General features: G+C 40.0%; 1 protein-coding gene across 1 annotated transcript in view; it reads left to right on the forward strand.

Annotated features, from left to right (window-relative positions):
• Positions 1–13,630, forward strand: part of T265_00103 (hypothetical protein) — a gene marked incomplete at both ends in the record, with an annotated part of 73,160 nt that overhangs the window by 18,674 nt on the left and 40,856 nt on the right. Inside the window, one exon of the mRNA XM_009163760.1 lies at positions 372–463. Coding sequence (XP_009162024.1) covers positions 372–463 — 92 coding nt within the window. The remainder of the gene's footprint in view (positions 1–371; positions 464–13,630) is intronic.

The raw sequence follows: 13,630 nt of genomic DNA on the forward strand, positions 1-13,630 counted from the left end.
TTACTGTAGCCACAGAATTACCGCCTTTTATCGAAATGACAAAATTCCCGCTTGGGTCGGACTTGTAAATAGCATGCTGCATCGCTCTGTTGGCTTTTAAATGGATCATTGTGGGATGCCCACAGTTCTCCGCTAACCGTGTTCACTACAACTCTCTTTAGCCTGCTAGGATGATATAATACAACTAGACAATCTAGTTGAAAAGTGTTGAATTCTAATGTTGACTGCAGACCACAAAAGCACAGTCACAATGCTGGGATTTGGGCATGACAAATTTGATCCAGGTAGTTCACTGATATCCTAATATGGTCTAGGTACTTGTATGGAATTAAGAATGCTTTCCTGCCTCTTTATGACTGCACTCTATTTAGACCTAATGGAACCAGCCAATCAATTGTGTTCTATTACCGTCGGTGAGGGAAATTCCATCAAAGAATGTGAGGATAAAATGGTCCCCCAGCAGGTAAGATCTGTGCAGGAATCTCTTAGCTTGTTTGGTTCCTTCGTGTCCGTTAGCTCAAGTGCGTGAAATACTATAAATATTGCATCAAATTTGGAAACCCTCAATATAATTTACTTACGGCAAAGAAACATTCATGGCAAAACGCACACAGATTTTCATAAAAAAAAATAGCCAATACTGAGAGTATCACTCTTTATCAGCTCATTACCAAATTTTTCATGTGATTGTGCATTGATTTTCTGGCAGTGGCTTAGAGTTTGGGGACAAAAGTGGTAGTTATAATTGGGGGAATACTGAAGGTTTTTTGGCTGATTGATGGTTGTTGATAGATCTACGGCTCATGCACAAACAACGTTTGCTATCCAGATTTTTCAATAAATCTGGCAATTAATAGCGCATCAACCGAACCAATTGACTAGTTTTACAAATAAGTTTGCACAGTTACAATGCACAAAAAGTGAATTAAAGCACCCACAAAAAGTTTTGAACAAAAAAGTCTTCTGTTTTATCAAGGGATCTCTTGCATTACAAAAGTGTCACTATTTTAATCAATGATGAGTATGGTAAACATACGCCAATACGTCAAGTGGTCAATTGTATGGAGCCGCCTTCAGGATTGGCACTCTGTGATCGGTTCCGTGCCAAAAAATCCTGATCTATACACCTCAAATTAGGTGTTCTTAAATTTCCAGTAATCAAACACACGGTGAATAAGTATCGAATTCTCTGATTCAGTGTATCTAAATATTAAAACAACTGCAAAATGTTTTCACTTCTTGTATGGATATCCGATGCTGACTGGTGATTAGGACTGACTTCAGCTTAAATGTTCAACTGAAGGCTGGAGCATTTTATATTTGACGGATAAATTTAGCACTTCGGAAACATTTACGTTGGAACACCTCAAAATTCTGCTTGAGAATCTCATAAACTTCCTCGTTTTACCTCGGGTTCCCCGTTTTGTGAGGCCGGTCTAAAGAAGGGAATCACAAAAAGTGAAGCACCCACAAAAAGTTTTGAACAAAAAGTCTTCTGTTTTATCAAGGGATCTCTTGCATTACAAAAGTGTCACGATTTTAATCAATGATGAGTATGGTAAACATACGCCAATACGTCAAGTGGTCAATTGTATGGAGCCGCCTTCAGGATTGGCACTCTGTGATCGGTTCCGTGCCAAAAAATCCTGATCTATACACCTCAAATTAGGTGTTCTTAAATTTCCAGTAATCAAACACACGGTGAATAAGTATCGAATTCTCTGATTCAGTGTATCTAAATATTAAAACAACTGCAAAATGTTTTCACTTCTTGTATGGATATCCGATGCTGACTGGTGATTAGGACTGACTTCAGCTTAAATGTTCAACTGAAGGCTGGAGCATTTTATATTTGACGGATAAATTTAGCACTTCGGAAACATTTACGTTGGAACACCTCAAAATTCTGCTTGAGAATCTCATAAACTTCCTCGTTTTACCTCGGGTTCCCCGTTTTGTGAGGCCGGTCTAAAGAAGGGAATTGAGGATCGAAAGTCTTTGAGTCCGCCGTAAGTTTGCATTGAGCTATTGTCGCATTTAATGTACAAAGTTAAAACTCTGTGAAAAATCTATATCTAAGTATCGGCTGTTAACATCAGTGAGATTAAATTTTTGTTACCCTTTGCAATTCTACACAGCCGTGGTGGCTGAATAGTTTTTTGAAGACATTTTCGCCATCATGAAGAGGATACTACATAAAATATTTGTAACTTCGTCTTTAGAGTACCACACCATTCGTGTTTTCAAGCATGTAACAAGCTGATAAAAGCTACGTTATTTCGGAAGTTTTGCATTTTCAGTGACGTTTAAAACTCCTTTAGAGACAAAGTAATGTGAATGGAGCGGATTCTGCGCGCAGAAGAAAACTATGGAACCCAGGCAGACGTTCGATGAATCGGATTTGTCTGGTTGTTACAAAATCTAACTTCTGCATAATTCGTAAACAAAGCATATACTGTGAGTGCGAATATGCAATGCTTTATAGGGTTTTATGTCAAACTATGCAAATTACTTTATTTGTTATTTTATCAGGCGTTTGTTGTATCACTTCTTTGCGCTAGAAAATCGTTATCACCTTTGCACAAAACACGGCAAACTCTGGTCAACCATGACTGCCAAATTCGGGCGGAAACTTGGTCCAACGCTTTCCTTCAAGACACTGCCTGTCAAACATATAAATAATTCCGCATTCCATGCAACACACCAACAAATCGACTGTAAAATTAGCCAGCTGAATAATGAAGGTTTAAAATTTTTTGTTAGCCATGACATATTTGTAGAAAAAGAATGCCAACATTCGTGGTGGACGCAAAAACTGCGTTTTATATTGTTGCATGTTCTGGCATGCATAATAAAGAATTCCAAAAATTTAGCATAGAGCTTTCTTTTCAAATATTCATCGTTCTGCCTGTCTTTTGTTCCTTTGGACTCACTTTTCTTGCAGATAAAAGGTTGTTCTTGTTGACGAAAGAGCAAATGCAAATCACGTCCCACCAATCTGATCCTGTCTAAGATATCAGCCAACCAGTTTCACGGTCTGCATCTGCAATACATCCAGATACCAGCATTGAATAGTACTTGGAAGCACAAATTATCCGGCCAGGTATTTCTGAGGGAGGCCAACTCAGGGGAGTCTGTAAAAGCTGACTAGTATGATAACTTTTCGAAATGAAAGCGCTCCCACTAAAGAATCTCTTTTTTATTCGTAGGCTGTTGTTGCGGGCATGATTCTCCCGTCTATATCTCAGACATTTCAATTTTTCAAGCCAGCATGCATTAAAACAGCAGGGTAATTTGGTTTTCAAATTATTGTCTGTCCTGAAATTTCAGTCGTGCCGAAGCGCAGCTTGTCCATTTGAGACAAACGATGTTGGTGCCCGGTTGTCGAATATGATTCAATTTGTAATTCAGGTCATGGTTTCCTTATGTATTCTAGTATGTAGTGCTTGAAAAATCCCTGATTTTGTTGGTCAAATAGTTAAGATGTCAGTCCTTAGAATCAATGCCAAGACGTGATTTTGTATGCAGCATTGTTTTATGAAATCTCTGCTTTTATCCCAGACTACAGTGCACATATTTTGCACATGTTATCTGACCGTTCTCTCTGCGTTCCTGTTTGACCTCATTTCTTTGGAATGCTGCGGCCTAATTCCGTGGTCATTACTTGACATAAGTTGGTGTTATTGCAAAATGATTTGCCTTAAATATTTGTTTTGTACCCTGTTCGCTATGAAACGTATTGATGCAAGAAAAACAATTGAACGTGCACCGAAGAGAATCATTTGGTCTGATGATTTCTATCTACCTAGACTTACTGCAACCATTATTGTTATTCATTATTACTATTCTTATTTTCAGTAACCTCGATTACGAGCAGGCTTGGACGGCTTGCTCGATAAAATACTCACACTGCGATACGTGATGCGTACGTGACGGATGTTCCGGAAGGCGTGAAATGATGCAAAGATAACTGCTCTGTATGAACGACAGGAAGTCGACAGAAGATCGATAATTATGGAGGAGTTTCCCCTATGAGCAGTAGGAAAGAGTATAACCCGTATGCTTTTCAGTAGTCATTTTGTAATTTTGAAGGAAAATGTACTAGCGGAGCAGTATAAATTTCAGATCGCAAGATAACTCCAGAATATTGTCAGGAATGGAATAAACTATTACAAGGACCGTTTGTGGATCTCACAGAGGTCTTTTTCACAGTGAATCTTGCCACGAATGCCTGACTGTTCATAAAGGTTTGTCAAACTCATCAAAGTCAATTATACTGCCACGAAAGTCTCGAGTGTGAAACTACTTAACCACCTTAAGCGAATTCAAAGTAGGTATCAGGGTAAAGCAGGGTTCCAAGGCAATTCCGCATTCGCAAGATTAATATGCCCGTTTGCTACTCTCAAATACCTGCATATATCTTTTATCCGTGTACTTTCGTTGGGGATGGCTGCTCGAAACTCCGACCTTCTCAAGCGTAATAACGACGATTGACTCTAGGTTTTCGTTTACGGGTGTCACAATTTGTCTGAGGTATAAATATTTCTAAAACACTCTTATTTTATCCGCCTTCACGAGGAGTTCAAAATAAATCCCTCATCAGAGCAAATCGCGGCCATTCGGACAAGAAACATTCTTGAGGCTGATTAAACTGTGTAATCAAACGAGAACAGTGGTACCAAACAGACAGGCTGCCATAAACAGACTAGCTCACCCAGCTAAAAGCCCACCTATCTTCTTCCATTAGGGCTGAACCGGTGCCGGAAGCCTGAATAAAACATCTAAGATGAACCCAAAATATCTGTGGCTATTTCGCTATGCTCATGCTTTTAACAGATTGGCTACTGTCAACCGAAGAAAATCATTCGGGTACTAGCCATTGAATGGTATCAGTTTTTGCAACCTGAGGGATGGTATTGTCGCCAAGCACCAGACTGAACTCCATGCATTGACAGTGCACCTCAAGAGACCCGCATATTCCAGTATTAACTAGGATCAGGGTGTGATTCTTCAAATGTAGCGTTTTTTCTTGCTTCATATTAGGATTTATTTTATTTTATTCACCTGAGTTGTTGATTACTCAAAGGCATTGAGAACACACGAACACGAAATTGTGAACCCTAGATTACCGAAAATATGACTCGTGGTTACTTTCATCAGAAAGTGTACATGGACTGAGAAAACACCTGACAAATGGTTTTTATTTGGATAGACGTTTGTTTGACCAATGGTACTACACGAGCCCTTAAATCACGTGGACTTTTATTTGGATAATGACGGTCATACGGGAAAGTATCGTTAGATCGTCAACAATGAGGGACCCCATCGTATCTTCAGTTCCAGCAGTGTCATTCTGCTTACAAACTCAAAGTTAAACATCTATGAAAATTGCTGTCCAAATCAGGGGTAGATTTGCTCAGCATTCGGTAGTACGCCCAATTGATGAGTTCCAAACCGGTTGCGGACTATCCGCGGAAACCGATCAGTCTCCATGTACTAGGTGTGTCAAACAAAAAGGCATTTTATGTTTTTCAGCATAGTACCAAAACCGACTGGTTTACTTAGGGACAAACTACCTGGAGGCGGTAGTGAATAATCAGCATACAGTATTGACCTGAAAAAAGAAAAACGAAAAAAGAAAAAAAGAATTGTTCCTCCTCTATACCAAGTTGTATATTTAGGCGAAGCGTATCTTAAAGAGTGCAGTCAACGTTTGTAAACCATTACATATTGAGTCCCTTTATTCACACTTGATTCGGGCCTAACTCCGGCACAAACATCCTTGATTCAGTCAAACCCACATGGCATCAACTGGTTGTTTTAAGACAGCCATATGATACTGAGATTCCGTGTCTGATTATTGGAAGCTTGCTATTTACCCAATCACTTTCCTGGAGCAAACAAAGAAATTACATTAGATACATTAGTTGCTCGAAATGTGGTAAGCAATCCAACTGGCCACTTCACTTTTGCCAAGTAGGCTAGATGTGATTGTCACACTAACTTGGGATGTGCTTGTGAAGTAGCTGTTCATGCAACCGTGAAAAAAATGATCCACGAAGTTCGGTAAACAGTCAAGCAAAGTTAAACAGAAGCAGTAGGTCCAAAAATTGTTCCAACTGTGCACCAGTTATCTGCGCTGCTAATGCTTATATTTAATTGTATTCAGGAATTTTTTCGACAAAGTAGGCACGGCGAGCGAGATTACAGTGTCGGGTGCATTTTGCGTTACTTGTAAACAACGAAAAATTAATCAGTGGCTATGCTCAGCAGACAGGAGAGTGTGTTATACTAATTTGTCTACCAATTCTAGTCAAGTATTTCGTTGTGTAATCATATCGGCAGTTCCTAAATTTCACTATTAAGGAGAACTACGAAATAAGATGACTTTTCAAGTCTCACCGAAGTCTGACGAGATTTTCTAGTTGAAAATACATGAGAACTAAACGGACGCTGTCTAGTGCTTGTTATTGTTTAAAAAACCTTTCACTCTGTTGTTTGGTTATCGTCATTTCACTGTTGTACATATGCTATTTTCAAAACATCTGACTGCCAAACAAGGGTACTGTCTGTTGTGATCCGTAAGAGCACAAATAACTTGAAGGGCCCAAAGGTTAAGGAAATTTCGGTGCGGTTCTGAGGAAGATAATCTCTTTTGATATCCTGACTTTACTATGAGTAATGCGTAAGTTTTATACTGATGTACAATGCGGTATTTATTGTCACATTTAATTCACTATACAAGATGTGATGTATTGAGTTGTATCAAATTCACTTTGGTCACTGAATGAACGCTGTTCAGAATGAGCTTGCTGGAGCCGAAATATTCCGGAAGATGTTGGTAATAACTGCCAGACGTGGGTTCTCTACATGAAAAAGCAAACAAGTATCACAAAGCTGTAGGGAAATTAGTCCTTTTAGGAAGANTATATATATATATATATAGAATAATAGTAAAAGGGGGGGCAAGTTTCAAATTATGGGGAGTTCCGTCTAAATCGTTCACGAACTATTGCAACTTCAGATAAAGCCCGGAGAAGACGACAAAGAGATCTTAATTAACAACACACACTTACGCAGTGCAAGTGGTAACGAAAAATGGCCAAAAAGTGCGCGTAAAACATTGTCGACAAAATTGGTTCGACATGTCAAGGGTTGAAATTTCATGAGGGATCACAAATGCACATCGAAATGATGAAGTGGACAGGGGGCTCGGGCAAGGGGAGAGTTTGACTGGGGGAAAGGAAGTACACAGAGGTAGACAGATTATACTGATTGCAATTTTGGGGAACTACTATTGGGTTGCACTTTCAAAGTTCATTTTCTCTACGACGATCTTTTATACAGATAAACTAAAGTGCTGTCGTCGTATCTCCATATTCTCCTCCGCCAACGAATTGGTCACAATATTGACCCTCCAAAGTTGTGAAGGAACACGGCTTGGAGTAGCCTAAACTATCTATATAAAGTTGCAGGCATACCAAATTCATTAACTTCGCGCTCTATGCAGGATACGATCAACGCCTGGCTTAGGTGTGACTTGACAGTAGCTAACGTAAACACTTGAGCGACACTAAGTACAATATTTTTCTATGTAATGTTATTTGTTTTTCTCTACTCTGATTGAAACGGGATGTGTAGCACGTCAGTTTGTGATTACCGACAAATGTATTCCCACACCAAATTTGTCTCTTTTGTTTGAACGATTGTTTCACTAGGGTAACATTTTGTGTTCTTACACAAAACAGTGGCGTATACTAGTAAAATGACGCCGCCGATTTCTTTGAGGAAAGCTAATTGCCTTTTTACTGCCTTTATCTCTGTGCTCCAAATTAAGGGAAATTTGGGTGTGCACAGAAATTTCAGCCTCAAATCTTTTCAGATTTGCTTCTTTGTGTTGAACTGAATGTGGTTATTCCGGTTAGCATGCGCTAACTCAAACCTCTGTTAGGAAGCTGTAGTTGTATATACCCCTTCCACTTCGATGTTCAACGGACAATCAACGTATAAGTTGTGTGCCTTCACCAACACATGAAGTTGGACGAAACAGGATCACCCCCGGCCAATCGGGCTGCATACATATTATTAGAATGCGTATGTTCACTGAAATTCACTAGGTAGATATTTTCAAACACTGTTTGTTAGCATGCTCGTCGCATCATTGGATTGGCGAGGAATATTTCTTCTTTTTCGTCGGACAATAGGTTTGTGGTCATGTGTGCGCTTCATCACCGTGTATGAATTGTTCACATTGATGCAATAAATCTTTCACAGAGAAACCATTTGAAGTTGAATTTGGTTGCGTATTCCTGAAAAATCAACCTCAAGAATAGCATTGGACACAGCAAACCTTTGGGTGCATAGATGTGTGGGAACAATCAATCCACGACGAACGAAACTGATTCTTTGTATTTACGCAAGACGTACTAGAAATTCGTGCTTTACTTGTCTGAGATACAGCTTGATGAAAGATGTGCGTATGTTGTCAGATGATAAGAGTGAACGAAGCAAACGCACTTACGCCGGAAATATTTGCGTAAATCTTTTCAGCTGGTCGAAAAGTAGGATTTTTTTAGTGGACAAAGTCCGTACACGGGAAATATTTGTAACAAGCTGAATAGGTTTACAATGGGACCGTAGAAAGTTCAGTTTGTGCACCACCCCACAGATTCCCTTGTGTTGTGAGGAGAGTTAAAAATAAGTAAATTTAGCGTACAAATGTCCTTACGAAATCCTTCTACCTAACTTATTAGCATAAATAATACCACAACTTTGATCTTTTATCACACTGACGTTGTTATGCTTAGTTAACTAAATCAGGAGGCAACCGATTTATGCGCAATACGTTGTGGTGAACCGATCACCACAGTCTTCTTAAAATGCCTCTTGATTACGCTTATTATGTGAACACGAAGTGATAGTTGGAGTGACTGCTTTGCTAAGACAGTTCGAGATCAATTGTCGGTAATCAGTGTGCACATTTTTCGGATTAAGTTAACCGAGAAGTCATATATCTCTACATGCAGTTAAGGTATCTGAAATAATTTGGAATAGTTCTGCACGTTTTATGACAGTCTGAATGTTACCTCGATCGTCTTTTGGGTACAGATGAGGGGTTCAGATAACTTCCGAAGTCCCTAGTAAATGCCGGAAGCACATCAGTCTGTGTCCACAATGGACCTTGCTGTTTTGAAAATTGTGGGCACTGTCACTTCAACCCAGATCCGCACAGACCTACTCCTCCTATGTAAGCATTTTTGCCCTATGCTCAACCTACTTAACTTAATTCTAGGAAATGTTTATGTCTTCGAGGGCAGAAGAGTCTTCCCACTGTAAGCTTTGTGTTCACGACAAGCTCCTCGCTCCCAAGAATAGGGTATTGGCCTTGGAATATATTTAAGCCTATTATTAAAGCTAGCTCCCTTCTTATCGTGATCCACGAAACAGCTTAACATACTCATGGCGCACCGGCTCGGTCAGTCGGCCGAAAACTGTTAACTGGAAATAATCTTCTGACATGACCGATTTATGGCATAATTGTACTGCCGCAGACTTGTCCTCGCGGGTTCATTAGTTCGTATCTTAGTTGAGCTGGAAACCGATGCTCTTCATAATTAACGAAACCACCGCATCCAAAATGTCTGTCCTCCTTATCCTTCAAGGGAACAAGCACAAGAACAGACAAGTGTTTTGACTTGGCGCTTCATCGAACGTCGCTTACGAGTTTGGAGCTATTAGCTGATCTTTAGAACAACCATTTCCATCATTCAACAGAAATGAAGCCATTGAAGCCGAAATCTATCCTGTTTGACAGCGCAAAATTAACTACGGGACAGATTTGATGTATGATCAAAAGGAAAAACACGGCCCTTTCTAGCGACCCCTTTCTAAAGATATTTCTTTTAGAGTAGATTACCAAATCCACCCTAGTGTTTTTGTCTTTTAGGTACTCTACCCACCAGATTGTTCTGAAACACGCAAAGTTCGTCTGAGTTGCAGTAACCAGTTAGCTGAAGCTCTCCTTGAACATACAGAGGAAACTAGATGTAACATCTGAGCATGAACCTCATAATTATCTATACTCTTGCTGACTGATCATACATTATCCATGTAATTGCGTATCCTTGTTGGGATTGCATGAATGTCTACCTCACTTTTAATTGTTCGTCCTGAAAAGAAGGCCATGGAATATTCATTTATTTTTGTGCTACGCAGATACAAACGGTACTGCGAACACTTAAGGCATAGAACAAGTGCATTTTCAGTTTTATTGAAAATTCAATCGGTTCTAAAATGCAATTAATATTTACTTTCCTAGGCATCTGTTTGAAATGATAAGCTGAAAATTGTGGAAGAAAATAACATGTACATATCATTGCACTATGTGCCAATCAATGTTAGACGGTTTAGCCAGGCTGTTTGGCCCCCCATGGGAAACTATTTACTTACTATGCGGAGTGGCATTTGATTCAATTGATCTCAGTTGACTTTCTACAATTATTTCAGAGGCGACGAGGCAACTCTTCACTACATAATGTAAGCGGAGCTCCTAACCGATGCAGAAATCTGAACATAGCCATGTCATCCGAATATCAACATCAGCGACTGCCATCAGAAGACACAAAGGTTTACGATCGGTAGAGAAATAATATCACTGCAAGCATAAGCGCTTTGTGAAATTGGTACATTATTCCTTGGAACGTGGTCATTCGGCAAACGCAGCTTTCAGGTGATCAGCAAAACGAAGGCAGATTACCGCCTCTCTGGATCATCACATGCACGGTATTTTCTGAACTCAGCAGCCCCTATAGCAGATGTGAGGACGGTTAAATTAAATGCCTTTAGTTATTTACCGATCGGTTGAAGTCGAGTGGACAGCAAAGGCTTGTTGTGTAAGAAACATCCACATAAAATTCGTGTTATTGCTTGTGTGAACGGAAGCGCGAATTCTCAGGAGCGTATCAAAGCCTTGCACCCAACATTACGCAGTACTCTGGTAGGAAGAACTCCCCAACGGTTCTTACGTTGGAAAAATATGCAGTCCGAAATTGCTGGCAAGTACTTTATAGGTGCACACAGGATCGAAGCAAGTATTAGTGAATGGCAACCTCAGTTGGGAGCTCTGACAAGTTGTCTCCAAACACCAAAGTAATTATATATTTGTTTCTGTAGTGAGAGCAGTCTGCAAACTGTCATCGAGAGTCTGCATCATTTGCAACGGTCATGAGCATGCTATGCTGATTGTTCCTTCTGCCGGTTCAACCAAGAGCACACGAGAAACGGATCTGCCATCTGGAGCGCATAAACTTTCATTCCTCACATCACCGGGATGCCAATTTTGGTATGTTCAATCATTAAGCACACCCCCACCGAACAGTCTTCAAGGTCAGAACGTAAGTTGATCCATTGGAGAAGGAAGCCTAATCAAGCGCATTGATGATGTGCATTAGCTCAAAATACATAAAGGAAACGGTGTGATTACACTACTCATAAGGTTGCTGAAAACTATTTCTCATAAGGTGCTGAAAACTAATTTGACAGCCATAACCGCTTTCGCCCAGAAAGACATCCAATTAAAAAGGGACATCATAAGTGTGAGATCCAGCTAAATTCTGGGTTATTCTCTTATCAAAGCCAAACTGTTATGTCGATGAGTGTACTACTCGAGTTTCGTACAATGTGGCTTCAATCAGAATCTCAAGTTGGAGGAAAATGTGGAATGAACCTACTTGATCTGCCTCAAGAAGTGCAAAATCGGTCGAAGCCTGCCAGAGTTTTCATCAACCTAATAGCTTGTGTGTTGAAACTTTTTTAAATTGGTGCGATATCTTGATTATGGTACAAACTAAAAATGCAGCGGCCTGGGGAGGCACATTCAGTTGCAGGTGAGTTTCTTGGACGAATTAACGGAGGGGAATTTGGGAGCCTGGTGGCTTGAAGCCCATGGGCACAGAACCCAAAAATACGGTCAAAACACCAAGGTCGCAAGAGGGACAAAAACCACTACCTACCAATTTATTAAGACAAAAAACAAATGATTGCGGAAAGATCAACAAAACGATGAGAATTGTTCAACGGATGCACCTAAAATCCCAATAAATAATGAACTTCTAATAATAATTCTAATATCAGTGATATGATAATAATGAAATTCTCTTATTTTGTCAAAATTACTAATTGCAGCAGGCATGTCAAGTCTGAAAAACTCTTGCGTTTTGATTCGGCATCTTCAATTGCTCACTTAATCCATTCAATTTACGACTTAAAAGAAACAAATGGAAAGAAATGCGTGGATCAAATCAATTGATGGAGCCAATATTCCGGAGAAGTCCACACAAGCTTCTGTCTGTTCTATTGTTTTAGGTGTCATTACAAATGCAAAATACCTACATAATTGTATCACACGGTTCTGTTTACATTCTTGACTTCTGCTATGCTGGAGCGGGTACGATCAGACCAAACTCTGTTGCTTGCAGATGATGTAGATAATTTCGTCCATCTTGACTGCCGCATAAGACCTAGCAGAACGGCGAATGGCAAAATCACTCCGAGAACCGTTAATTGCATAGCAGCATATACAAACCTCTGACACTCGTGGCGCCAACGTCAAAAGAAGATTGCAAAATACAGCAATCCTACCTGTCCTTCTTTATAGATCTGACACGCAGTCGAATCGTGCATATCTTCGAAAGCTCGATGCATATGACCGCCTCTGTTTTCGAAGCATTCAGAGCATTCACTCTGAGGTAGGATAAAAGGTATTTGGGAAAGCTTAGTAAACTCGATATATTAGCTGATATTACCAAGTATATTACGCTGGGTAGATTGTGTAATCCGTATGCCAGAGGACCGCTTGCTCCCTTTGGATAGGGTGGATACAAGCGAGAGGTTCTCAGTACTTGATTTAGAAATGGGGTTCGCGAGCATTTACTGGTCATCTCAGTTGCATTGGCAACTGTCGTTTCAAGGAGGATAACCACGGGATAAGACAAAGCTGCGGTTAGTAATTCTGAGACATATGGCTGAGTCAGACACTTAATTGCGGTATTGTATCAAAGCCATACTTCTGCTATACTGCACAAAGTGAAATATTTGATGTGAATAAAGCGATTGAGTCATTGCCCACAAAACATGGCTTCAATTCTATTATTTGCTCAGTCCTTGCTGAACTCATTTGTAGCACATGGAATTACTGCACTTGGGTACACGGTTAATTTTAACTGACCGACCGACTCACGGCTACATGTGAACTGATGCAAGATGTGTGAGGTGCAGACATGGGGCGCATTACGAGTTGAAAGGCATAGGTTAATTTGGCTCGCTGCTAAAATGTAAGATAGTGTTGCCACCAGTGTGCCATCAGCGTCCCATCGCTATGGCACTTCCATGAGAGCATAATTCCCTTTAACTGAGTCGATTTTATCGTGCTGCAGTTTTACCGTGCCATCAGCCATCGCTATGGCACTTCCATGAGAGCATAATTCCCTTTAACTGAGTCGATTTTATCGTGCTGCAGGTTTACCTCATTGTTTGTGGGCATAAATCAATCCGGGTAACCATTGCATATATATATATATATATATATATATAGTCTATCGTTTCATGGTGAGTAGATAGTTAACATCAAAAC

Source organism: Opisthorchis viverrini (assembly GCF_000715545.1).
Source record: "Opisthorchis viverrini unplaced genomic scaffold opera_v5_1, whole genome shotgun sequence".
Taxonomy (NCBI): Eukaryota; Metazoa; Platyhelminthes; class Trematoda; order Opisthorchiida; family Opisthorchiidae; genus Opisthorchis; species Opisthorchis viverrini.